Here is a 27,077-nt window from a genome sequence, read left to right on the forward strand (position 1 = left end):
TTGACAACTATTTTTATTATCGATTTTAGTTGGCCTGCATACAGAATGCATTATTTGTTTTACTTATCAGAAATACAGTGCAGCAGACATACAGCTCAGTACATGGTCCATACATGTTAATAAGTGCCTGAGAACACGTGAATGTGAGGAGAAATGACTCGTGAGACATGTAGTCCCGGGCAGGAGGAGGGAGTGATTTACAGTGATTCCAAAAGCAGAAGTTTTCTTTTTTAAACCCTTGCTATAGGGCCACCCTGTACTACACTTTGCAGCTTGCTGTAAGGGCACTCTGAAGGATGGGGGGACACTAGAAGAGGAGGATCAGGGCTGCTCTGTGCAAAACCATTGCACATCGCAGGTACTGTACAACATGTTTGTAAATGTTGATTTTATTTTTTTAAATATAACAATCACTTTAACCACTTGCCTGCCAGGCACTAATACCCCCTTCCTACATTTTTCAGCTTTCAGCGCTGTTGAATGACAATTGCGCGGTCATGCCACACTGTACCCAAACAACTTACAATTTTTTTTTTTTATTGTTTTCTTCACACACATATAGCTTTCTTTTGGTGGTATTTAATCACTACTGAGTTGTTGTGTGTTTTTTTTTTTTTTTTTTTTACAAAAAAAGACCAAAAATTTTGTTAAATTTTGTCAGTAAATTTGAGGTGGCACTGATGAGGCAGCACTTATGGGCACTGATTATGCGGCACTGATGGGCATTGATTGACTGCAGTAATGGGCAGCACTGATAGGTGGCACTGATTGCCAGTGCTGACTGGCATCGCTAATGGGCACTTGTGGGCAGTGGTGGGCCCTGACTGGTGACACTTCTTTCTTCTTTCTTTCTTCTTTCTTTCTTCTTCTTTCTTCTTTTTTTCTTTTTTTTTTTTTTTTTTTCTTTTACTTCTTAATTGTAATCAGGGCACTGATGATCAGTGCCCTGATTACATTTCTACATATCTCCCTGTGAGGAGATGCCACTGATCGGCTCTCCTCTCCTCACACTCTGTCAGTGTGAGGAGAGGAGAGCTGATTACCGGCTCTTCCTAGTTTACATGTGACCAGCTGTGATTGGACACAGCCGATCACATGGTTAAATAGCTGCAGACGTGGCTCTTTACAGAGATCGGGGTCGCGCCGTGTCCTAGCAACGTGGGGGGTGGCCAATCTGGGACGCCGTCATATGAACGAGAGATGCACTGCTCCGCCATCATTTGACGGTGGGTGGGCAGCAAGCAGTTAAAGTGTTTATAAACAGGATTCATGAAATGTGACCTGGGCACATATCAGTGAAGGAATAAAAGTATTTGATCCCCTGCTGATTTTGTACATTTGCCCACTGACAAAGAAATGATCAGTCTATAATTTTAATGATAGGTTTATTTTAACAGTAAGAAACAGAATAACCACAGAAAATCCAGAAAAACCTTTACATTTAATGAGTGAAATAAGTAATTGACCCCTTTGCAAAACATGGCTTAGTACTTGGTGGCAAAACCCTTGTTGGCAATCAGAGGTCAGACGTTTCTTGTAGTTGGCCATCAGGTTTGCACACACTCCTCTTTGCAGGTCCTCTCCAAGTCATTAAAGAGGAACTGCAGTCTGCTCAAACAACTTTGCCATTCTGAAGCTTCCCTCCAACCACTTTGCATATTTTATATATACTGTGATTCTGTACTTGCCTAATATGCTGCAGAAATCTCCCTCCACTGAGTCTGGCTGCAATCATTTTAACTGTGGGCAGCTGAAGCTGCTGCCTGTTCACTTTCTGGATTTACAAAGACACACACCTGCAGCTCTCATTGGCCCTCTTATGACTCTCCCCCCCCCCCCCCCCTTCCTGGCAAACTCAGGAGAATGAGAGAGAGAGAGAGAGAGCTGTGCATGATATCATAAGCCTATGCGTTTTACCAGACCCACAGGAAGTGGGCTGTATAAGGTATTTGCTGACAGAAAAAAATGTTTTACTATCCCAACTTTAAACAAGGACAGAAAATTTAACAGATGGAAAGATGAGAAAAATTACTGACGTTCCACTTTAAGGTTTCGAGGATGAAGTTTGGTAACTCTAACCTTCAGCTCCCTCCACATATTTTCTATGACTGGCTAGACTTGGCCACTCCAGGCCCTTAATGTGCTTCTTCTTTAGCCACTCTTTTGTTGCCTTGGCTGTGTGTTTTGGGTCATTGTCATGCTGGAATATCCATCCGCGACCCATTTTCAATGCCCTGGGTGAGGGAAGAAGGTTTTCGCCCAAGATTTGAGGCTACATGGCCCTGTCCGTTGTCCCTTTTGATGTGGTGAAGTTGTCCTGTCCCTTTTTAGCATAAAAACGCCCCCAAAGCATAAGGTTTCCACCTCCACATTTGATGGTGGGGATGGTTTTCTTGGGGTCATAGGCAGCATTCCTCCTCCACTCACATTGATTTGATGCCAAAGAGCTTGATTTTGGTATCATCTGACCACAACACTTTTTAATCAGTTCTCCTTTTGAATCATTCAGACGTTCATTAGTAAACTTCAGACGGGTCTGTACATGTGCTTTCTTGAGCAGGGGGACCTTGCAGGCACTGCAGGATTTCAGGCCTTCATGGCGTAGTGTATTGCCAATTGTTTTCTTAGTGACTATGGTCCCAGCTACATTGAGATCGTTGACAAGATTCTCCTGTGTAGTTCTGAGCGGATTCCTCACATTCTCATGATTGTTGAAACTCCACCAGGTGAGATCTTACATAGAGCCCCAGACCGAGGGGGTTCGACCGTTATTTTGTGTTTCTTTGATTTACGAATAATCGCACCAACTATTGTCACCCTCTCACCAAGTTGTTTGGCGATGATCTTGTAGCCCATTCCAGCCTTGTGTAGGTCTACAATCTTGTCCCTAACAACATCCTTGGACAGCTCTTTGGTCTTTGGCCATGGTGGAGAGATTGGGATCTGATTCCTTCTGTGGACAGGTGTCTTTTTTTATACAGGAAACAAGGTGAGATTAGGAGCACTCCCTTTAAGAGGGTGCTCTTAATCTCAGCTTGTGTTACCTGTATAGAAGACACCTGGGAGCCAGAAATCTTGCTGATTTGATAGGGGATCAAATACTTATTTCACTCATTAAAATGCTAATCAATTTTAACTTTTTTGAAATGTGTTTTTCTGGATTTTTTTGTTTTTTGTTCTGTCTCTCACTGTTAAAATCTACCATTAAAATTATAGGCTGATCATTTTTTTTTTTTGTCAGTGGGCAAATGTACAAAATCAGCAGGGGATCAAATACTTTTTTCCCCTCAATGTATATATGTGGTGTTTACTTATCTCTCTCCAAAGCTCTATGTCCTGTGTCTCTCTGCTGCTCTGTTCCTCTGTTATCAGCATGATAACTTTTGACAAGTTCTTCGACACAGGAGATAAAACCAGCTGGAAATTTGTGTTGGGGAGGCTGCTATAAATTAAGAGAGCATGTCTATTTACAGCACTGCTCTGCAAGTTTCTTCGTTCCTCTGCCTATGTGGAGATGGGTGTGTGCCTTTCCTCCAATCAGCTCACACACGGTGTATGCACAGACTCCACACCCACTTCTGAAACAGGAACACAATGTGCACTTTCTAAAGAATATAGAAAGATGAAGACAGTAGATATAGTTGTAAAACTTGTGTAGGGATATTTGTTTCATCTTTGTATCACTTCACTGGGTATAGGAGAGGGTTTACATCCACTTTAAGGGATCAATGCAGGAAAGATCAGCATCTGAACCCAGGGAAGCTGAAGGCTAACAGACTGGAGGTAATATGAGTGGTGTTCAAGTCAAACCGGGACTTTTAATTTTACAGGTATGAAAAGGGATGCTAGCGTGGCGGTACCACACGCAGTAGTGAGTGGCAAGTGTGTCCTATTACTGATGGGTGCCGCACATGTGGGCCAGTCCTTCAGTCACAGATCTGCCGAGGAAGACCAATCGGGGGTCGATACGTGTGCGGAAGGGAGGAGCTGAGCCCATGACGTTGCCGTGGTGGTGAGCCAGCGGGCGCTATTGTATTGTACACATGAGGTTGATTTTTATGATCCTGTAAGTGTCTTTTTAGCGGGGTTTTATAATACATTTTTAAAAGCAGAGAGCACTATGTATCCTGTTTTTGTGATTGCATGAAATTGGAGCATTTTTCACAGAAGTGGAGGAAAGTCTAAGGAGCAGTGCTCTATATAAGAGAAATCAACTCTCTATTCATTGGAAAAATACAGGAGAAGGTTGAAGCAGAGAAGGGCTTGTGGTGAACAGCTGATCAATGGAGAGACCATAGAGGAGTGGGAGTAAAGATTTATTTCTGAGTCTAGCTGACTCATTTTTGAGGTGAGCAGGTATAACGGCTGGTGGAGGGTGCACAATCAAGTATTGTCTATAGAGAAGCACGGTGGTGAATGATACAAACGGATGTTTACAGTACTCATGAGGTCACTAATATATTCACAACAGAACTCTATTTATCCACTTGCTTACTGGGCACTTGAACCCCCTTCCTGCCCAGAACAATTTTCAGCTTTCAGTACTGTCACTCTTTGAATGACAATTGCGCGGTCATGCTACAGTGTACCTAAATGAAATTTTTTTTTTTTTTTTTTTTTTTTGCACAGACAGAGCTATCTTTTGGTGGTATTTAATTGCTGCTGGGTTTTTTATTTTTTGCTAAATAAATCGAAGGACTGAAAAAATTTGGGGAAAAAAACCCAAAACTGTTTCATAAAAAAAGGGCTGTTTTTCTCTGATGAGGCTGCGCTGATGGGCACTGTTAGGTGACACTGATTATGAGACACTGTGGGTGGCACTGGTGGATACTGATAGGTGGCACAGTGGGCACTGGCAGCTGACACTGGTGGGCACAGAAAATGCAGCCACGGTTTTCTATGTGAGGGACCGATGTCCCTCTGACAGTGTGAGGGGGGGGGGAGGGAATGCAGATTACCAAGCCTCTGTTTACATTACGTGATCAGTCGTCATTTACTGACAGCTGATCATGTGGTAAGGGGCTGGGACACAGGGAGTCACGTGTCTTCCCCCTGATGAAGACACGTGACTCCCTGTGTCGAACACGCGTAGGGGAGGGGCCAGGACGGAGCGAGCAGCGTACAGAGGAATAGCGAACAGCTGAGCCGGGAAAAACACATACCCCGCGGCAGACCACACAGTATACCCTTTGGAGCTTTTTGATTGTTTGGTGCACAACAGCACCCACGAAATGTGAGTACCCCTTTGTGGGAAATTTGTTTTGTTGGAATAAACGTTTAAGTGGAATTACACTATTAGTCTCTCCTTGTTTTCATGATTATGGAGCCTAACTGACCCAGAGTGGAGATCAATCTGGCTTACCGCACACAGCCCAGCGGGTGGCTACATAGCGTGGTTTGACACAAGTTAAACACTGTGTCACACGCTCTAAGGTGAGCGCAACCACTGTGGGGGGGCACTGTGGCACGCTATTATCGTTTAAATCACTGGAATTCAGCACATTGGATGACTTGGACGTCTATGGATATTTATGGACACGGAAGCACTTTATAATTTTAATTTTGGGACACTTATATAAGAACTTTGAATCACGGCTATTTAAACGCAGTTTGCGGTTTTTGCGTTTGCATGTCGCATGGTATATGAAGCAGTGCATGCTTTTTTATGTTTTTAGTCACTTCTTTAATATTTTCTTATGCACGATTGTATATATATATTTTGGCACTATATGCACTTTATAGTGATTGTTCACAGGTCTATACATATATTGTATGTAAATTGCATAGAAGTGATACTATTTACTTTTCCACAGGAGGGTTTGGATATTTCTTAGGTTTATTTAAATAACTATTTTTTTACATAATTTCATAATTTTTTAGCACAATTATGCACAATGGATGTGAATAGCGGGATATATATATATAACATACAATCAAGCGCGACGTAATTATCTTATGTTACGGTTTAGTGCACGATTATGAGTACGTGAACTGCGTCTGCTGCTGGATATCCATCTTTGATATACTTGTAGTATATAACAACTTGTTACTGATGGTCTATTAAGCATAGGAACATTGTGGCTCGCAAGATTTTTTTTCTTTTTTTCTTTGTAAGTAAATAAATGTAGCAGGGGAGTATATAAAAAAAAAAAAAAAATGCAGTTTCCACCCCCTGCAAGTTCTTCTTTCATTATATAAACTCAAAAGTCCCAGTTTGACTTGAACGCACCTCGTATAAGGTATTACAATTACATTTCAAGTAAAAATTTACCAGTATTGTGCATTATAGTTTAAAATATATCCGTGCAAAAAAGAATCTCCCCCTACACCTTTCATGTAGCTTCATGTCTGACTCCCAGTTAAAATACCCTGTAGATCCTACTTCTGGGAATCTTCTTCTTTTTTTTTTTTTTTTTATTATTATTATTTTTTATTTATATATAATCTTTCGGTGTTTCACAGTATAAAATGCTACTTTCATAGTAGTAATTATCTGCAGTTTTTGTACTGTATAAAGGGCTAATGTTTTGGTTTTTAACCCCATTATGACAGATGATACAAAAGGCATGCTGCTACTCCTAAATGTCTTAGTGACAGCAGGCACAGGTAGCTTATATCAAGCTACTGGTCTATGACAAGGGAGTCTTCATACATACATACATACATACATACATGTTATATTACAATCCTTTCTGAAAATGTACAAAACACTGTGTGTGGTTGTGTTTTTTATTTATTTTTTTTTATCTTGTTTAACCACTTCAGGCCTGGTAGGATTTACCCCCTTAATGACCAGGCCATTTTTTTGCAATATAGCACTGCGTTACTTTAACTGACAATTGCGTGTGACGCTGTACTAAAATAAATAAAATGGTCATTTTTTTTTCCCCACAGATGGAGCTTTCTTTTGGTGGTATTTGATCAGCTATGCATTTTTTTTAAATTATTTTTTGCGCTATAAACAAAAAGACTGACAATTTTGAAGAAAAACTATTTTTTATTTTCTGCTATAATACATATCCAAAAAAATATATAAAAATTATTCACTTTAGGCCAACATGTAAAAGAAAAAAACCTCACTAATAGTGTATATTGATGGTATAGTGTCTACAAAATAAGGGATAGATTTAGGGACTTATTTTTTTTTTCTTTATTGTTTTTACCAGTAATGGTGGCGATCTGCTCCTATATCTATAGATCCATATATATTTAATATTTCCAAAATAGCGCTCAAAAGAATATTTAGACTTAAAGACAAATAATATCCAAATTTATGTGAATGTCTAAGGGAATCGTGCAAAAAAGTTTTTGAAAAGTGCAGAAAAATTATATGTGCATATACACCGATATCCTCCACCAGTGATGAATAGGGGATCAGCCCCCTTAAAGCTCTATTCACATCTATGCATGTTGCTTTTGAGCGTTTCTGCAGTGCTTTTTTGCAGTGCTTGCCACATTTTTGGACACACACACACACACACACACACACACACACACACACTTGTGAAAAAAAAAAAAAAAAAACAGCGTAGGGTCTAGTATGGATTCGGAGGGGACCCCCCGCGCCAAAATTTTTTAAAAAAATGGCGTGGGGTCCCCCCCAAAATCCACACCAGACCCTTATCTGTGCATGCAGGTCAGGAATGGGAGGGGGGGTGAGCGAGCGCCCACCCAAATCCCCCCTCTCCTGAACCATACCAGGCCGCATGCCCTCAACATGGGGGGGATGGGTACTCTGGGGCAGGGGGGGGCTCTGCACCCCCCCACCCCAAAGCACCTTGCCCCCGTGTTGATGGGCACAAGGGCGTCTTCCCAACATCCCTTGCCCGGTGGTTGTCGGGGGGCTTATCGGAATCTGGAAGCCCCCTTTTAACAAGGGGGTCCCCAGACACCCCCCCCACCATGTGAATGAGTATGGGGTACATTGTACCCCTATCATTCACCAAAAAAAGTAGTGTAGTGTGAAAAAATACAATAGACAGTTTTTGACAAGTCTTTTTTATTAAAAGTATCCGCTTCTTCCTCCGGTCTTCCATCTTCTCCCGCATCTACCTCCTCCGGGCTTCTCCTCCTCCTTCTCCCTCTCTTCTTTCTTCTGTTGTCTTTGTCCGGTGTTCTCCTTCCTCTGCCGCCGACAACCCTCCTCCGATGCTGCGTCCCACTGATCTGTATGCGCAAAAGTCAAGCGTGTCCATTGCATGACATCATCCAGAGACCCCACCCCCTTGTGACATCACCACCCGGGGCATGATGGGTCTGTGACGTCACAAGGGGGCAGGGTCTCTGGATGGCGCCATGCCCCCACCGTTATCTAGGACATGCTTGACACTGGCGCGGACAGATCAGTGGGATGCAGCATCGGAGGAGGGGCGGCGGTGGCAGAGGAAGGAACACCAGACAAAGACAGGAAAAGGAGAAGCCCGAAGGAAGAAGATGAAGACCGGAGGAAGAAGCGGAGAAGAGGATATTTTTAATAAGACTTGTCAAAAACTGTCTACTGTATTTTTTTTTTTTCACACTACACTACTTTTTTTGGTGAATGGGTGGGGGTATAATGTACCCCATATGCTCATTCATATAGGGGGGAGGCTGGGATCTGGATCCCCAGATTTCAATAAGCCTCCCAACCTGCAGACCCTGGCAACCACTGGGCAAGTGTTGTTAGGAATAGACCCTTGTCCCCATCAATGCGCGGGCAAGGTGCTTTGCGGTGGGGGGCGCAGAGCCCCCCTGCCCCAAAGCACCCCCCCCCCCATGTTGAGGGCATGCGGCCTGGTATGGTTCGGGGGGGGGGTGCTCACTCGCCTCCTCCCTTTCCTGGCCTACTGCATGCTCGGTCTGCTGTGGATTTTGGGGGGGGGATCCCCATACCTTTTTTTTGGCTGGGGGGGTGGGTCACCTCTGAATCCATACTAGACCCAAGGGCCTGGTATGGACTTGATGTGTTTTTTGTTTCTTGTTTTTTCTTTTTTAAGCCCGCAATTTTTTTTTTTTTTTTTTTTTTTACATTCAGCAGGGAAGCCTGCTGACAGCTGATGACTCATCGATTGTTAAGGACGCGGTGGTCAGCTTCCCAGCCCCCTCCTCTAGCAACCAGTTATATAAAGTGAATGTACAGCTTGAAAAAAAAACCCACAAATCACGGCAAAATTGCAGTACTTGTGTTTTTGAATGTGGGTCCATTGAAGTCTATCACATGCAAAACGCTGCATTTTGCATGTAAAAGTCCCAGACCCTTTCCACAAATGCAGAAGCACAAAAATGCATTGGTATGAACATGTTCCGTAGGAACCCATGTTAAAAAAAATTTCCCTGCATTTCTGCAAAATCCATCAAACGCATTAGTGTGAATCGAGCCTAAGAAAAAGGCTCACCGAATGCTGTTGCCATTCACTCTCGTATTTGGCAAAATAAACTCAGAATATATTGAAGAATCTCTTTTCAAATGCCATACTTTGCTCAGATGACTGTCTATAAACTGCGCATATAGGGAATTAAATGGTGATGAAATACTCCAATAGTGTAAAATCACTTAACGGATTTATTTAGAATATATATTGCACGTACTTCAATTCAAATAAAATCCAGCTTTTGTTACATGTTAAAAGCCGGGAGAAAGGATTTTGCCTTGAGTTCTACTTTAAATCTATTCTTTGGTATAGAGGATTTTATATATGGACTGTAGTGTAGTGCAGTACTTCAGTCACAAACTCCTTCAAATTGTCTGGAGCGTCAGCATTCATCTGTGAACAGATGCTGCTACCAACAAAATGGTATTATATAAATAATTCATTTCAAAGCATGCTATTAAAGGTGGTGACTACCAGTCTAAAGCCTCAACCTTGTTAGTGACGCCATGCCATTTTCCTACAGCACTAGTAGTCAGCCTATTGCCTTTGTAGAGAGAAATTCTGTAGTTCATTATGTATTTCCTACTTTTTTTTTTCTTTGTGTAGTTGGTTACTCTTGCAAATGTTTACTTACAATTATGAACTTGTAAATCAATTAAGTGAACCATAAGTTGCAGCATGCAGTAGATATCAGCGGGTGCCTGCAAGTCAAGAGTCTCTTGTCTTATTCAGTCTCAAATTCCTGGTGTGCAGTTATTTACGGCTCTTTGCTATCCATAAGCTTTACAAAGGGACCGTAAGGCTTTTTTTTTTTTTCCCCTCTTTCTGCTCAAACCCACGTAAAGTGGATGTAAACCCGATTCATGAAATTTTGAGCTGGGCACATATCTGCAGTGTTTTGTTATCTCTCTTCAAAGCACTATGTCCCATGGCTGTCTCCTGCCCCTTCTTCTGTTATCAGCCTGATAACTCCTGACAAGTTCTCTTCACATATGATAAAAGCAGCCTGAGTTTTGTGTTGGGGAGGATGCTATAAATTGATTAGCAGAGCCCTGAACTATTTAAGGGACAGAGCTGAAAGTCTTAACCTATGAGGAGAGGGGGTGTGTGCCTTTCCTCCAGTCAACTGTCTAGGCAGCATGCCCAGGCTTCACTGCATTGCTGAACAGGAAGAGACAATCTGTAACAACTATGAGCACTTTCTAAACAGTATATAATGATGAAGACAGCAGCTATACATGCAAGACTTGTGTAGGGAGATTTGTTTTATCCCTGTGTATATCTGAGGCTGTTCACTTTACTGGGTTTATGTGAGGGTTTACATCCACTTGCCGCCCACCATATAGCAGAATGACGGCGGCAAAGTGGTTGTGACATCCTGACCAGACGTCATATGACGTGATTGGGATAACACAGCCGGCGCGCGCCCGCAGCGTGGCGATTGGGGTGCAGTGTGTCAGTGTGACACACCGCAACTCTGATCGTGATATGGAGCCTCTGACAGGCTTCTTACAACATGATCAGCCGTGACCAATCACAGCTGATAATCTCGTGAACCAGGAAGTGCCGGTAAGTGGCCTTCCTCGGTTCATGCTGACAGGGAGAGCCGATCAGTGGATCTCCCTGTCGGGGGGTCTGTGCTGATAATCAGCATATTTGATTATCAGCACAGCCCCCATCAAAAGGGGCCCAACACCTGCCCCCCTGTCCCCATAATAAATGCCTGTCAGTGCCCAAAAAAGTGCCAATCGGTGCCCCATCAAAGTGCTGCTCAGTAATGCCTGTCAGTAGCTCCTCATCAGTGCTGCCTATCCAATGCCACCTATCAGTGCCCATCAGGTTTTTTTCTTATTTGTTGTTTTTTTTTTTTTTAAATTGTCGTTTTTTTTTTTTTTCGTTTTTATAGCGCAAAAATTAAAAACTGCAGAGGTGATCTAATACCACCAAAAGAAAGCTCTATTTGTGGGAAGAAAATTACCAAAATTTAGTTTGGGTACAGTGTTGTATGACCGTGTAATTGTCTATCAAAGTGCGACATTGCTGAGAGCTAAAAATTGTCCTGGGCAGGAAGGGGGGAAAGTGCCCGGTATTGAAGTGGTTAAACAAAATCCCATTGACAGTCCCCATCCTCACCTCTTGTTCTAATGACTGTAACATTTTGGATTACTTATCACTTTTTGTCCTGTGACAAGAGGGTCCCAACAATAAAAACACTTCCACATTCTACCCAATAATAAAGTCGCTTTTAGCTTTGGATCTACTTTAATCACTTAGCCTCTTTCTGAGATTTTGGTGTTTACAAGTTTAAAAATATATTATTTTGCTAGAAAATTACTTGGAACCCCCAAACAGTATATATTTTTTATCTAACACTCTAGAGAATAAAATGGCGGTCGTTGCAATACTTTGTCTCACCGCATTCACGCAGCGATCTTACAAGCGCACTTTTTTTTGTAAAAATACACTTTTTTTTTTTAAATAAAAAAGAAGGCAACAAAGTTAGCCCAATTTTTTTTTTTAAATTGTGAAAGATAAAATTACGCCGAGTAAATTGATACCCAACATGTTATGCATCAAAATTGCGCCCCCTCGTGGAATGGCGACAAACTTTTACCCTTAAATCACCATAGGCGACGTTTAAGGTTCTACAGGTTGCATGTTTTGAGTTACAGAGGAGGTCTAGGGCTAGAATTATTGCTCTCGCTCTAACGATCACGGTGATACCTCACATGTGTGGTTTGAACACCGTTTTCATATGCGGGCGCTACTCACGTATGCGTTCGCTTCTGCACGCGGGACCGGGCACGTTTAAAAAATGTGCGTTTAAAAAATTGGACCCATGGTCCAAGACAAATCCTGTGTCCTGTAATGTATGTCAAGAAAAGGGTTTTACAGGTAAGGCCCGGTGCACACTGGGCGGTTAGCCCTGGCGTATGAGTCTCCAGCATTGTTCTTATTATTTAGCCCCGACTCTGTAGCTCTGGAGGGTTGTGGTTCTTGATTTTTTTTTTTTAGATGGACATTACTGAACTACAAGATCCTTCCAGGATTTTTTTTCTTTACCAGCCTAGACTACATTGAATATATGAGCTTTAGGCCTTGTTCACACCATGCACAGAGACGTCCGTTTTTCTGCACGCATTCTGCAAGGACACAAAAACAATTGTTCTCTGTGCCCTGTTCTCACCACAACGCTAGTATCGCGTGTGGATTTTTCTGCGCAGGAATCTGCAACATGGGACATCAACGTTGTGGTGTGAACCCCTGAGTAAACTGATATCAACGTGCATGAAAACTGATGTCTCTAAGTCAAATCTTGCAGTTTGACTGAGATTGCCAAAGTCATTCTCCTGTATCCTGCGAGTTGTTGTGTGTTTTTTTTTTTTTTTGCTATAACTCCATATGGGCAACTTTTTCTGGAAGTGTCAATCCTGTAATATTCTAATCCTTTTGCATTTTTGGTATTTCATATTCTAATGTACAATATTTGATCTTTAGCTCCAGACACTTTCCACTATCTTCACAGAAGTTAATCGGCTTTAATAAGATAAGATTAATTATGGTCTTATTCTGTCTGTTGTGTAATCTGATTTTCAGGTCCTGGCCTCTTCCTTTCCTGCAGTGAAACACAGACCTCATCCCAGTACATATGTCCAATCTACAGTAGCTATTACATATATTGTAGCAAATTCTGCTTATTATGGGCAAGGTGGGACAGAGTACCCCTTGTAAATCTCTTCCTGTATACTTGAGTTGTATTTTATATTGTGTATATTCCCTTGGCTTCCATTATGCTGGAGAATTCTCACATCAGCACTTCCAGCTCATACTGCTCCCCATGAACAAGTGTCAGAAGTGCTGTGCTAGTTTTATATGAAAGACTGTCCAATTATCGCCTGTGTTAGAAGCGATAGAAGGTCTGTGAACACATGAAGGACTGAAGATCCTCTCCATCCGTATTTATATTGAAATATATTTTTGTACAGTGTACTACAGTGCAGCTGTTGATCTGTAAGCTTCCATGACTTCTTTACTTTAAACTGGAATCGCACGTTTGCATTTCCTGGCTATTTAAGCTATGAAAGGCATCCGTTGGAGGATGCCTTTCTCTGCAGTGTGTGGATAATACTTCAGGACTTCAGTGTGTGTACTGTGACACACTGCAGGGTGGATGACATGATCTAAATAGCTCTATTGTCATACTGTGTCCTAAAATAAATGCACACATAGGTGTGATATGACCATGTCACCACCACATTAAAGCTGAATTCCAGGAATGTGACAGAAACAACTCTTAGGCAGGCCATAGACGGTTCAGCAGGAACCGGCTGAGATGTGAACCATGTGTGGGCAGGCTGAATGTATCATTTTCTAGCAGAAAATACTGATTTTAGGCAACAAGTGTCAGAAAAAGGCTTAGTTTTTAAGTGTTTAAACTGACCTCATTTGCAGACAGAAGTTCTTCCCTTTTGATCTAGAAGGAAATGTTACAATGTTTCCTTTTATCTCCCAGCGCTGAGGAATGTTCATAAACAATTGCCGTTTTTTTTTTTTTTTTAATGAATAATTGTGTAGCTCTACCCTACATGGATCGAAATCCGGCCAGTCCCTGCTGAACTGGCTCAATTTCAATTTATGCATAGCTGGCTTAAACAAGCATTTAACCCTTACGGGGGTGGGGGTCAAGGACAGCCACTGCAAGGGTTGATTTTGAAACATTCCCGGGGTTCAACGGTAAAAAAATAGATTTTAGCTTTGAGTTGGGATTTCTGAACAAAACTGGTAAATGTACACACAGTCTTCCTAACTTCGCTCCCCCCTGTTGTCCATATACTATATTTTGAAGTATGTGTAAAGGCAATCTATTTATTTTTGGATTGACTATGGAAAAGATAAACCCCCTATCAGATTTTTTTTTTTCCATCTTAATCCTGCTGAGGGAGGCTTCTTTCATTTTCTGTCCTAGATCTGCAATATAAAGTGGGAGGAAATCTCTCAAGTTGAAGATCATCCCAGTCTTGTTTGTCGCTAGAATGTTTGCTATTACCCAGTTGTAATAACGTCTCTGAAATCTATGATTACCCTTCACTGTCTGTCTCAATGACAATGGTCACCAGAACCAGTAGAAGGGAGGATCCTCCCACAGGGGATACAGACCTCAAAAATATGTCATAGGGTAGACTTTATTGGCCTCTGACACTTTTGGATTGTCCGATGCTGTGCATGCTAGAGTGCTGCAGCCACCTGACCCTGACATCAATATAAATCCTGACAGTAGCCCAGATAGCCTTGACAGAATTTAAAGCTGATCTCCAGGATTTCCTCCCTACAACAGATGCATTGTGTATGTGACTGAATCCCAGCCACACTGTTAGTTTATGTGTAACTACCCTCCTTTTGCTGTATAATATACAAAGAGCAAGGTTCCCCCTTGTGGGATTTTAAGGGCCCAGATGGTTATGTGTCACCAATAAACAATATGCGTATTCTATACAAAAATAGAAATTTATTATACTATATGTAGTTCACAAATATGACAAACAATAAATTATTGCTGAGAAAAATGTGGCCTATACAGTTACACATCAACATGGCACAATGGCTGAATGCTGTAAGAGGTCCTAAGATGCCACGTAGTAGAGATGGAGTGTAGGCTCCACACCCTGAGTGCACCCTAGACTTCCCTCGCTGCAGTGCCCTGGGAGGAAGTGGGAGCTGGAACCCTCTAAAAAGAGGGTTACCGCTCCCCCCCCAAAAAAAAAATGACATGCCAAATGGGGCATGTCAGGGGGTCACCTTCCCTTAAACAGGAAGTTCCATTTTTGGGAGAAACTCCGCTTTTAAAGGCATGATTTGTCATGTTTGCAGTTCTGTTCCATGTCCTTTTTTTTTTGTTTTTTTGTTTTTTTGTTTCTTAGCTGTGGGGTTCCCATTTTATATTCATATCGGACCGAAATACTGGTTGAGTGGCATGAATATTAAAGGGGAACTCCACACTTTTTTTTTTTTTTTTTTTTTTTTTAAATTTTTGCAGCACCGAAGTCCAGCAACTCCTCACTGTCTGTGAAATGCTGTCTGAGCAATCCGAATGCAAGATGATATTCAGAGAGCAACTCGAGTAAAAATGGGGCATCCTTCAGGCGGGGTGTATCAGTGCAAATGCCTGTGTGAGGGCTGTGTCTAACCCTTCAGGGATGTACAGCTGTTTCTGTTCATGTCAGTTGGGATGCAGTGGCTGCATGGACATGGTCACTGTGTATCTATGACATTTTATGTGGGTGCGGATCCCTGAATGTGTACACTGTCGGTGTTCGGGGACCCACACCCATACAGATAGCATATTGGTACACAGCTGCTGAGGCCATGCAACTGCTGCATCCCAAACTGACATAAATAGAAACACCTATACATCTACATATAGGGAAACACAGCCTTCACGCGGATGTGCGCATTAATATTCTCCGTATAAATGAGGTCTAATAGTTAATCCTTTTTGGTGGTTTATCAAAGGGCTTGTTAACACTAGAAGTTGAGTGGTGGTAAAATGCTGCTGTTGAACCATGTTTTTGCTGCCCTCCAACAAATCGGTGGCCATTCAAGTGGCACCACCTAGCAACCATATGCAATGCAGGGTTCAAGGGGTAAAGTAAGCCATACACTTCCCCACCACCTGTGAAATGCTCTCTAAAGAGCCTTCTGAATACAGATCACTCTAACGAGGGCAAGGTTGGTGTGGGCAAGCCCAAAAAGAACTAACATACATAATGTGTGCTATACCTGTCTTGGAACGTGCTAAGGGGTTTTGGCACGCTTCAAGCGTACACAGGTAGGGTTAAGGAAGGTCTTTATGAAGGCGTTTCCTTCATAAAGTGCAGGATGCTGGGGGGGCGCTTGCAGAGGCGGGACAGTGCATCTAGGAGTGAGTATGTGGGATTGATCTATTTAATCCTGCCCAGAATCAGTGCTGATAATGTGATCTGCAGAGTCCTAAGAACTACAAGTGGGAGTCTACTGAGTCTGCCTCGGCCGGAAGTGGCTCGTAGCAACGACCAGCGCCACAAAGCTGCATTTGTTCTGCGGATCATGTCCCCTCCCTTCTCAATGTCGTAATGTACAGTGCATAACCAACAGCCACAGTGTGTGTGTGTGTGTGTGTGTGTGTGTGTATAATATACTTCACAGATCGTCAACACATTTCTGCCCTTCACTCCTTTGTACTGTGTGTGTGTTTCATTGAAATCAATGGGAATACATCCAAATGTATGTTGATATAAGTTGCTATATATTTGACATTGCACATACTGTAGGTGTGTATTACATAATTGTGCCTCATGACATGTTTAGCAGTGGGATTCCCTTTTAAGATCCATTTGTTTGCCTATGAAAGGCACCTGTATGCACATGACATCTCCTCCGTCTCTTCTGACTGTCAATATCACTGCATATCCATGCTTGTAGAGGACATTACAGATTCAAGGTGTAGGAAAACTCTCCCCCCCCCCCCCCCCCCCCCCCCCCCCTTTACAAAGCTTTGGCCCTTAACGCAAAGCTATGGTCTGATTTGAGGCCAAGATGCATGTGAATGTGTTTGTGCTCCTGTCTTTTTTTATTAGTGGTTTTGGAACTTTTTCTTTACAGATAGCCCCTTTTGAAAGTGTTCATGTAATAAAACCTGTCTCTTTTCCTTCAAAATCTGAGTTATGCAAGTCAGTATCGTTCTGCCTTCTGTGTTTTCTTACTTGTTCTAATTATATGAAGGTCTTGTATAACGACCACACTTTTATTCTGTTGTTTTTATACACAGAGACAGTATGTGTACTTCTGTAGCCTGGATCATCGGGCACATCTGGAAAGTTTCACCAGCAGAATAGTGTCTTTCAGATGCATCAGGTTTCTGTTTAATTTTGGCACTTTAGAGCACAGACCTTCCAGTCTTCTGCGCCTCTGGAAAATACAGATCTTTGTGTGTGAAGTGAGCCGCTCGCTATATCCCTGACATCACTTGTTACTGCTAATAGGACTGAATATATTTCTTGGGCAGAACCGTGCTAAGTGATTAGCCCTCTTGCAGATCTAGGTGCTATGTTCATATCTCACCAGGGACCCAGGCTGAATGGAGTTTATAGATTATTAGATTAATGCTCTGTACACACGGTCGGATTTTCTGACGGAAAATGTGTGATAGGACCTTGTTGTTGGAAATTCCATCACACAGTTTGAGAGCTTGCTATAAAATTTTCCGACAACAAGATCCGTTGTCGGAAATTCTGATCGTGTGTACACAAATCCGACGTACAAAGTGCCACGCATGCTCAGAATAAATTAAGAGACGAAAGCTATTGGCTACTGCCCCGTTTATAGTCCCGACGTACATGTTTTACGTCACCGCGTTCAGAATGATCGGATTTTCCGACAACTTTGACCGCGTGTATGCAAGACAAGTTTGAGCTAACATCCGTCGGAAAAAAATCCATGGATTTTGTTGTCGGAATATCCGACCTTGTGTACAGGGCATAAAAGTGCATGAGGTTTTTTTTTGGTTTTTGTTTTTTTTTCATGATTCTGTTTCCTCCTACCATCCAAACACATACAGTACTTAACACCACCATCCTTACTGCTACTTTTTTTTTTTTCTTTTATGTTTACTTGCATGTTCATCTGTAATTTTAATACATTCCCATTTAAAATTGGATATGTTGGACAAGAAAACCTAGTGTTACTAAACCCACAACAGTAAAGTCAGTCTGTATATGCAGTAAAGCATGCTCGTTCTACTCACTGTGGAACATAAGGGGTTAATTCTCGGCATTGTGTAAAAAGGCTGCTTGATTCTGTCTTCTCTGATCCTCCCCTTCTTCCACTACTGTCCCCAAACAATCTGCTGATAGAACAGAGCCTTTTGATTCACTCTAGCAATATACACCAAACTGAGCATGTGCCAAAAGTTTTTGTTTTTTGTTTTTTTCTTGGAAGGGTGCATGCGATCAGTACAGGGCCAATCAGCCCTGCCCAGACAAAGGGTCAGGGGTCCTGCAGCCTCATTAGACAATCAAGGGAGAATGGAAACTCCTCCTACAAGCTTTAACCAGTGCTCGGCCGGACTCTGATAGAAGTCCTAAGACTGCTATATACTGCTGATGAGAGAAGGTATTTAGCAGTTTATATTTACTAAAACATTACTAAAACTATTGCATTTCCATGTAAACAATAAAAAAAAGCCTGTACTTCATTTGTAAATAACTTAAAAATGCTTTGTACAAGAAACATACCGCATTTATCGGCGTATAACACGCACTGTTTTTCCCTTAAAATCAGGGGAAAATCGTGGGGACGCCGAACCGCTGCCTCGGAGGGAGCGAGAGCCACCGAAAATAGACTGAGCCGAGTGTACTGTGTACTCAGCTAGGCTTGGCTCCGCAGTCCCGCCCAGTCCCGCCTCCTAGCATTTACATCCCGCCATTGGACCGGTGTTGTGTCCATCATAGGAGCCGGGCCAAGGGGCGGGACTGCGAGACGAGTACACAGGACATCCAGCTCTGGCTATCTCAGCAGCGGTAACAATTTATAACCCAGTTATTTCTTCCTGCCCTATTTCCCGGAGAACACTCTCTGGCAACAGCAAACAATTGTCTGACCTTAGGGGAAAACCCAAATAATATAGAAACTAGACCAATTTAAAGAGGAACTGCAGTCAATAACAATTTAAAACCAATCATGCTGCAATTTTGGGCAAGGCTGCAGATGGACACTGTTGGGCAAGGCTGCAACTGGACACCGATCATTCTGCAATGATGGGCAAGGCTGCAGATGGACACTGATAAGGCTGCATTGATGGGCATTTAAAAAGCAAGTTTTTTTGTTTTTTTTTCCCTTAAACTTCCCTCCTTCCCTCCTAAACTTGGGGTGCGTGTTATACGCCGATAAAATATTTTTTAAAAATGTAACTTTTTGTTTACTAAAACCCACAAAGTGGAAGAAAATGGGGAGAAAAGGGACTGTTGGATACCCACAGAATATAGAACATGTGTATCAGAATAAAGTCAGATATTTATTGAAATAGCATTAAAAGTAACCCCATAGAGCCCCTAGGGCAACATTTTACCAGATTTCACAAATCCATAAAAAATGTAATGCATCACTTTATCACTAGAAGGCAGTAGACTGTAAAGTGCAGCGTAATGATCCTAATTGCATAGGTCCAGAGCCCCAACATTTCCCCCTTTTTTTGGGGAAAAAAAAAAAAGATTTTGTTGGGTAATGACAATGTTGTCGAAATATGAGGTGTGTCTAAAGTTTTGACTGGTCCGATATGTCAATGGCAACATGAGCCAAGTAAGAGCACATGCACTTGGCTATCCAGAGACACGTTGAGAAGCGCCACCTAGCGTGCAGTACAACGTAGTCAGTGTGAGAGGTAGGGTCACAGTGCAATGGAACAACGAGTGAACATTAAGTACTGCTACAAATTGGGGAACATAGACACATGAAATGTTGGAAGTGTATGGGACAGAAGCCGTGAGCAGAAAATATGCGTTTACGACTGGTTCAAATGTTTTCGTGACAGGTAGGAAATGACTGAGGATGAGCCACGTTCGGGTCTGCTGTTGACCAGCAGAACAGGCAAACAGATAGAAACCTCAGAAAATGTCATTAATATTTGGGACCAGGATCCATCCTTTCTGCGAACCATCATCACAGGGGATGAGACCTGGTGCTACCAGTTCGATCTGGAATCCAAGCGGCAATCGATGGAATGGCGTTCCCCGCGACCCAAAAAGTCGCCTGCAGAAGTCCAAGGTCAAGACAATGCTGATGGCATCATCCATTAAGTAATCCAATGTGTGACCATGGTTCTGCGATCGATTCCTAAAGAGGCCTTTGACAGTTTCCGGAAGCTTTATGAACTTTGCCAAAAGTGTGTTGTGAAGGATGGTGACTATTTTGAAGGGCAATAAAAGTAATTTTATTTTTATTGTCTGTTCTGTTTTCTGATACCATTCATGAAACTTTTTAGACCATGCCTTGTAAACGGGCCAATATCATAAATGTAAAAATTGTTCTGGTCCAGAGGGGTTGTACACCTTGTTGCACCTTTCTTGTCTGGCCAATATACCTAATTAATTGGCAGCCTGAGACCCACCATTTATGTTAATTGCTCTGTAAAATGTACCCTCTGTCTGAGGGCCGGGTTCACACTGGTACAACACGTCAGTCGTACCACTTTGGATCTGACTTTGCCCTGTGACTTGAAGTCTGTTATGCATCCGACTTCAATGAATAGGCATCCAACTTTGATCCCCGACCAATACCAGGCACTGTCTGGTATAAATCTTTAGGCGGAACTCCATGCACAACGTAAAAAAAAAAGAAAAACGGCATGGGTTCCCCCTCCAAGAGCATACCAGGCCCTTCAGTCTAGTATGGATTTTCAGGGGAACCCCCACGCCGAAAAAACAGCGTTGGAGTGCCTCCAAAATCCATACCAGACCCTTATCCGAGCACACAGCCCGGCAAGTCAGGAAAGGGGTTGGGAACAAGCGAGTGGCCCCCCTCCTGAACCGTACCAGGCCACATGTCCTCAACATGGGGGGGTGGGTGCCCCCCCCCACCCAAAGTACCTTGTCCCCATGTTGATAAGGGCCTCTTCCCAACAACCCTGGCCCTTGGTTGTTGGGGTCTGCGGGTGGGGGCCTTATCCGAATCTGGAAGCCCCCATTAACAAGTTGGCCCCCAGATTCTGGCCCCCCACCCTTTGTGAATGAGTATGGGGTACATTGTACCCCTACCCATTCACCTAAAAAAAAAAGTGTCAAAAATAAAACGCATTACACATGTTTTTAAAGTAATTTTATTGAGGCAGCTCCATCTCTTCCGATATCTTCTCCCCTCTCTGGCTCTTCTGCCTCCTCCACCGACATCCTCTGCTGGTTCTTCTCCCCTCTCCGAGTCTTCTACGCTAATGTCTTCTAGCCCTCTCCGGTTCTTCTCCCTCTGTCCGCTGCTTTATCCACTGTCCGGGTCTTGTCCGCTGTCTTCGCGCTCTTTTGCCGGTTCTTCTCAGCTGTCTTCTCCCTCTGTTGTTCTTCCGATGTTGACTCTCCCGCTCTAATGCCGGGTGCACGGTGGGCCACTACTTATATTGGCATGGGGCGGGGTCACCGGAGGCCCGCTCCTTATGACGTCATGCCACGGGTGGTGATGTAAGGGGCGGGGCCTCCAGGTGACATCACCCGGTGACCCCGCTCCGTGCCAATAGAAGTAGTGGCACACCATGCATCCAGCGAAAAAACTGCGTGGGGGGTTCCCCCTAAAATCCATACCAGACCGAAGGGCCTGGTGTGCTCTTGGAGGGGGAACCCATGCCATTTTTTTATAAAAAAATTTGGTGTGGAGTTCCCCTTCAAGATCATCAGAGCACAAGTCTCATGCCAAAGTCGGATCAGTCAAGACGGCGATCTGACTTTGATCCGACTTCAGTGATATTAAATGGGCTGAAATAGGATCAAAGTCGGACAAAAGTAGTGCACGGAGCATTTTCAAAGTCGGACCGACTTTTGCGTCGGACCAGTTAAGACGGCTCCCATAGGGAAACATTGATTTTCACACGACATGCGACATAAGCTCCCAATGTCGGAATGTTTGTCGTACCAGTGGGAACCTGGCCTTAGCTGCAGCTTTTTTTTGCATGGCAGGTGATATAAATTCAGGTTGACTGTCTTCATCCTGACAGGAATATTGCTCATCTTTCATAAGTTAGTATGAAAAGGATTAACTTTAGATCTAGAGTATATGCTTACATAAATGTGGTAGGGATATTGGCTGCTTTGGGACAAGTATTGATGTGAATCGTTCTCTGAGCTCTATGAAGTGCTGTATAATGTGTCTGGTTAATAAATTACTCACTGTTCTTTATTTACTCTGAGATATGTTTAAGTATAGACCTCTATTTGGTTGGCTGTACCAAGATTCAGAGCTACTTATCAAGGATAAGGGTATAGAGCGGTGATGGCGAACCTTGGCACCCCAGATGTTTTGGAACTACATTTCCCATGAGGCTTGACTACAGTGCAGAGTGCATGAGCATCATGGGAAATGTAGTTCTAAAATATAGGAGCCAAGGTTCGCCATCACTGGTATAGAGGATGTGCTAAGAATAGGTTATACTCTTCTGGAAGCAGAATGTGAAAAGATTGTGCAATGCCCTGCTATAACTGGGTGACTCTGGAAAAGTGGAGTAGATTAGGGCTTGGCAATTTGTAATAAAGCTTGGATCTTGTACTCTAAGGGGCTTTCCATCTCGTACTGTGTTTTAAAATCATTTAATAAGTGCCTAAGCATCTTCTTTGCAATGTAAGACCAGGCCTTTTTCTGATACTTTTTGTTTAAGTAAAAATCCAGTAATTTTTGCTAGAAAATTATTTGAAACCTCCAAACATATATATTTATTAATTTTTTTAGCAGAGGACCTAGATAATAAAATGGAGGATTTTGCTTTTTTTTTTTTTTTTTTTTTTTTTTGTCATACTATTTGTGCAGCGTTTTTTTTTCTAACACAAAAAAATACACATGAATTTTAATATACACAATATAGTACCCACTTTTTTGCAAAATATATAAAGGATGGTGTTGTGCCAAATAAATGGATACCGAACATATCGCTATTTAAAATGGCAACAAACTGCCATAGGTGAAGTTTTAAAAGCCTTTACAGGTTACCAGTTTAAAATGACAGAGAAGGTGTATATAGATTGCCGTTTACATGTACACGTGGGCTCTCCTTTGTGTGCGATGGTGGGGGGGGGGAGGGGGGGCAGGGGCGCTTTTAAATGTGTGTTTTTATTTATTTATTGCATTATTTATTTTTTGCACCTTTTTTTTTTTTTTTTATTACGTTTATTGCTGTCACAAGCAATGTAAACATCCCATTTGTGATAGCAATATGCAGTGACAGGTAATCTATATGGCGAGATCTGGGGTCTATTAGACCCAAGATGTCTCCTCTGCCCTTAAAAGCCTCTGATCACACCAAGATCAGTGTGATCAAATACTTTTCAAATTTTTAAATGGCGCTGTTTACATCTGGGAAAACGAAAGTGATGAAAATGCTTGTCGCCTTAGATTTCCTATGCTATAGAGCTCTTGGGAGACCTTCCAGTCCTTGACGAGCTCTGCGGTAAGCTGGCTGAAGCCCCTGCTTTCATGCCTGGCCCGCGGGTGAGCTTGACAGGCAGTGGGGAGAGATAAGTTGAACTCCCACTGCCTGTAAAAGCCATCCTGTGGCTATTTAGCCACTAGGGTGGCTTTTACATAAAAGGTTGATACCTGTAGCTGGCAAGTGGTTGAAAGTTGGGCTCTTAAAAAATGTAACAGGTTATTGGAAACTTAAATCTTTCTACTTTTTTCTTATAATGATGGTAGGGTGGGGGTTGTTGGGGCTGGTTGTAGAAAGGAAGATGCACTACTGTTATCAATAGGCTTCCTACTTAATTGCAGGAACTGAAACCTATAAATTTGCAATACCTTGAATCTTGCAAGTGTTGCTTTTAAAAAAAAAATACTATTTTCCTCTTGCCATTTCTCTACTGCTGGTCAGAAAATGAAAGCAAATCCCTGATTAGCATTGTCTTGCTATATGTTGTCCTCCTATTTGAAGAAAATAAACTTCACGACCTATGCATGATAACATTTCTTAAAACAAACATATTAAAACAAACCCGCAGCCAGTGCGTTCAGGAGAGGACCATTTACCCGCTAAAAAACACCTGACGTGCTTAAACGGGCATTCACACTAAGCATGTCAAGCCATTGAGCGACCATTCATTTCAGTGCTCCTGAATAAATGGCCATTTGAAATGAAGAAATGACTAAAGTGGAGGTCCACCCTAAAAAAAAAAAAAAAAAAAAAATTACATAAACTGGCTCTTTACATTTTTTTTTTAAAAAGCATTTGAACAAAAAAATGTTTTTACTTACCCGAAAAGCCTGTTGCTAGGCAGTCTTCCTAATCTGCCACTTCCCTCTCTGCGGAGCTGTTCCTTCTCTTCATCCCTCGCGTGGTGTTCTGGGAAATTGGGCGCGCGGTCTTCTGGGACCTGTGTGTGTCCCAGAAGACAGCCGCCCATTCACAAAGTGCCGTGCGACTCGCGCATACGCAGTAGGAAACGGGCAGTGAAGCCACAAGGCTCCACTGCCCGTTTCCCTTAGATAGAATGGCGGCGCCAGCACCCGATCCGATGGAAGGATCGGCCTCCGGGGGCCGACGTCGCAGGCTCCCTGGACAGGTAAGTGTCCTTATTAAAAGTCAGCAGCTACAGTGTTTGTAGCTGCTGACTTTAAAAAATTTTTTTTTTTTTTTTCAGCGGGGGGGGCGTTATGCCTGGTACACACGATGAGATTATTGGATGAATGATCGTCTGTTTTTATTTGCATGCTAGTCTCATATCGAAAATTAAAAGTTTAATAAATTGACACGAATTCTCGTACAATAGAATAAAAATTCAGAAGTGATGTCATGTGTTGTAGTGTATTTGTATTGCATTTTCGAACTTTCGGCAACTGTACTAATTAAACGAATATCATATGAACTGTTAGCATAGAAGGACATTTTTCGTGCTTGTCCCAACAGATAATATCGTTATAAAGTCGTGATTGGCTCTCGAAAGCTGTGTACTAATGATCAGATTATCGTATAATCTCTTTGAAAGTGGTATTTTTTTGTACACATTTTTCATAGTGTGTAAGGACCATTAGATGCACTAGCAAATTTATATACACTAACAAATTGAAGCCAAATTCCAGCTCACACTTTATAATCCATTACAGCAACCACTTTTTTTTTCTTTTTGGGATAAAGGTTCTACATGAATGAATAATAGCTGGTAATTGTAACCACTCCTGTCAGTAGTAAATGGTTTGTCTCAACCCTGAAACTGCTACATCTGAAGGGCAGCTTTCTCTTTTGAAAAGCAGACTTGCTGACCATGTATAAATAAAAGAAAAAGAGCCTAAAAAAGAAAACTAATGCAGCGACCACAAAAAATTTTGGGACTTAATACTCTTTTAAAGCCCATTTATGAGCAAAGTAACCCCCCCCCTCATATGTATGTATTGTATACATACAAACTTTTTACTCAAAGTCCACTGTGGCGTGGCCCTTGTCAGCCCCTATCCCAGGTAGTTGAGACTGGTGATTCAGCATTAAAGTCTGTGCCTAATACTGCCTGCCCCCCCCCTCCTCATCAATGACCTGTCACCTGTACAAATCTCCTGTAGCCTGCATGGACCCCAATGATGCACAGCCAGTAGGGAGTGTACACATTAACCGTATAACCTACTTTCCATGCGTTTTTGATGCAGAAAAAAAATGCACTAGACTGCATGTGCTGTGAACTGGCCCTGAGGAAAGTAAAGGCTGTGATTTTAGAGTTGGTGGCTTTGTTTTTTTTTTTTTTTTTTTTTTTTTATTTAAACCAACACGGCAATTAGGGGATGGGGATTGGTTCCCTGAGATCCCTTTTAAAAGATGAAACAAGTATGTGGATGGAACAAGAGTATTCAGTTACGTTTCCCATAAGGAAACAAAATTCTCCTTGTACTTAAACATTATCTTTTGTCTTTCTGTGTGCATTGACCTTATTCAATTTGGATACTGCAATGATGACGCCTTTTTTTTTTTTTTTTTTTTTTTTTTTTCTCTAGGCTGGCAGTGATGGGGAGAGCATTGGAAACTGCCCATTCTCCCAGAGACTTTTTATGATCTTGTGGCTGAAGGGAGTAGTGTTCAATGTCACAACTGTTGACCTTAAGAGGTAAGACAGAAGGTAAAATTCAAAGTTGCATGCAGACAGTATCTTGTGCTGATGCTTTGTTGTAGTGACTTTTTTGTTTCTGTAAAATGTTCAATTTATTAGTTGTCTGAAAATTGATGGCCAGTGTTGTAGGATTCACTGGTCCAGTGCTATGACAAAGAGCTTCCCCCCTAAGAAAGTTGTTTTTGATTCTTCAATTTTCCTCAGACATAAGAATTTGTAGTTAAAGTGGTTGGAAAGGCTGATGGTTTTTACTTTTTTATGTATTCTATGCATGACGGTAAAAAACCTGTGTGCTGCCCCCTCAAATACTCACCTGTGTCCCCTCTTGATCCAGCGATGAGTACAGGAGTCTTGGCTGTCCCGGGTCTCTCTCTCATTGGCTGAGACACAGCAGCGGGAGCCATCGGCTCCTACTGCTGTCAGTCACAGCTAGTATGTCAATGAGGAGAGGGTGGGGCCAAGCCACAGTTCTGTGTCTTATGGACGCATAGAGTGGGGCTCGGGAGCAAGCACACACCAGTGCCTCTATACCAAGCAGCTTACTATTGGGGGGGCACTGGTCAAGAGGGAGGCGCTGGTGGGGGACTGGGAAGAAGAGAATCGGGGCTGCTCTGTGCAAAACCATTGCACAGAGCAGGTAAGTATTACATGTTTTTAAAAAATAAGTTTTAAAAATCACTTTAGCCACTTCCTGCCCGGCCTATAGCAAAATGATGGCCGGGCGGTGGTTCCGTTATCGTATGATGTCTTTCAGGATAATGAGCTGGCGCGCACCCTTGGGGGCGATTGGTGGTGCGGTGTGGCAACACCAATCTCGATAAAGAGCCTCTGACAGGAGAGCCGATCGGCTGCTCTCCTAACAGGGGGGGTCTGTAGTGATTATCAGCGCAGCCCCCCGAGGATGCTCACATAGGAC

General features: G+C 42.5%; 1 protein-coding gene across 1 annotated transcript in view; it reads left to right on the top strand.

Annotated features, from left to right (window-relative positions):
* Nucleotides 1–27,077, top strand: part of CLIC4 (chloride intracellular channel 4) — a 138,598-nt gene that overhangs the window by 50,634 nt on the left and 60,887 nt on the right. Inside the window, exon 2 of the mRNA XM_073615472.1 lies at nt 26,049–26,158. Coding sequence (XP_073471573.1) covers nt 26,049–26,158 — 110 coding nt within the window. The remainder of the gene's footprint in view (nt 1–26,048; nt 26,159–27,077) is intronic.

Source organism: Aquarana catesbeiana, linkage group LG02, assembly GCF_042186555.1.
Source record: "Aquarana catesbeiana isolate 2022-GZ linkage group LG02, ASM4218655v1, whole genome shotgun sequence".
Taxonomy (NCBI): domain Eukaryota; kingdom Metazoa; phylum Chordata; class Amphibia; order Anura; family Ranidae; genus Aquarana; species Aquarana catesbeiana.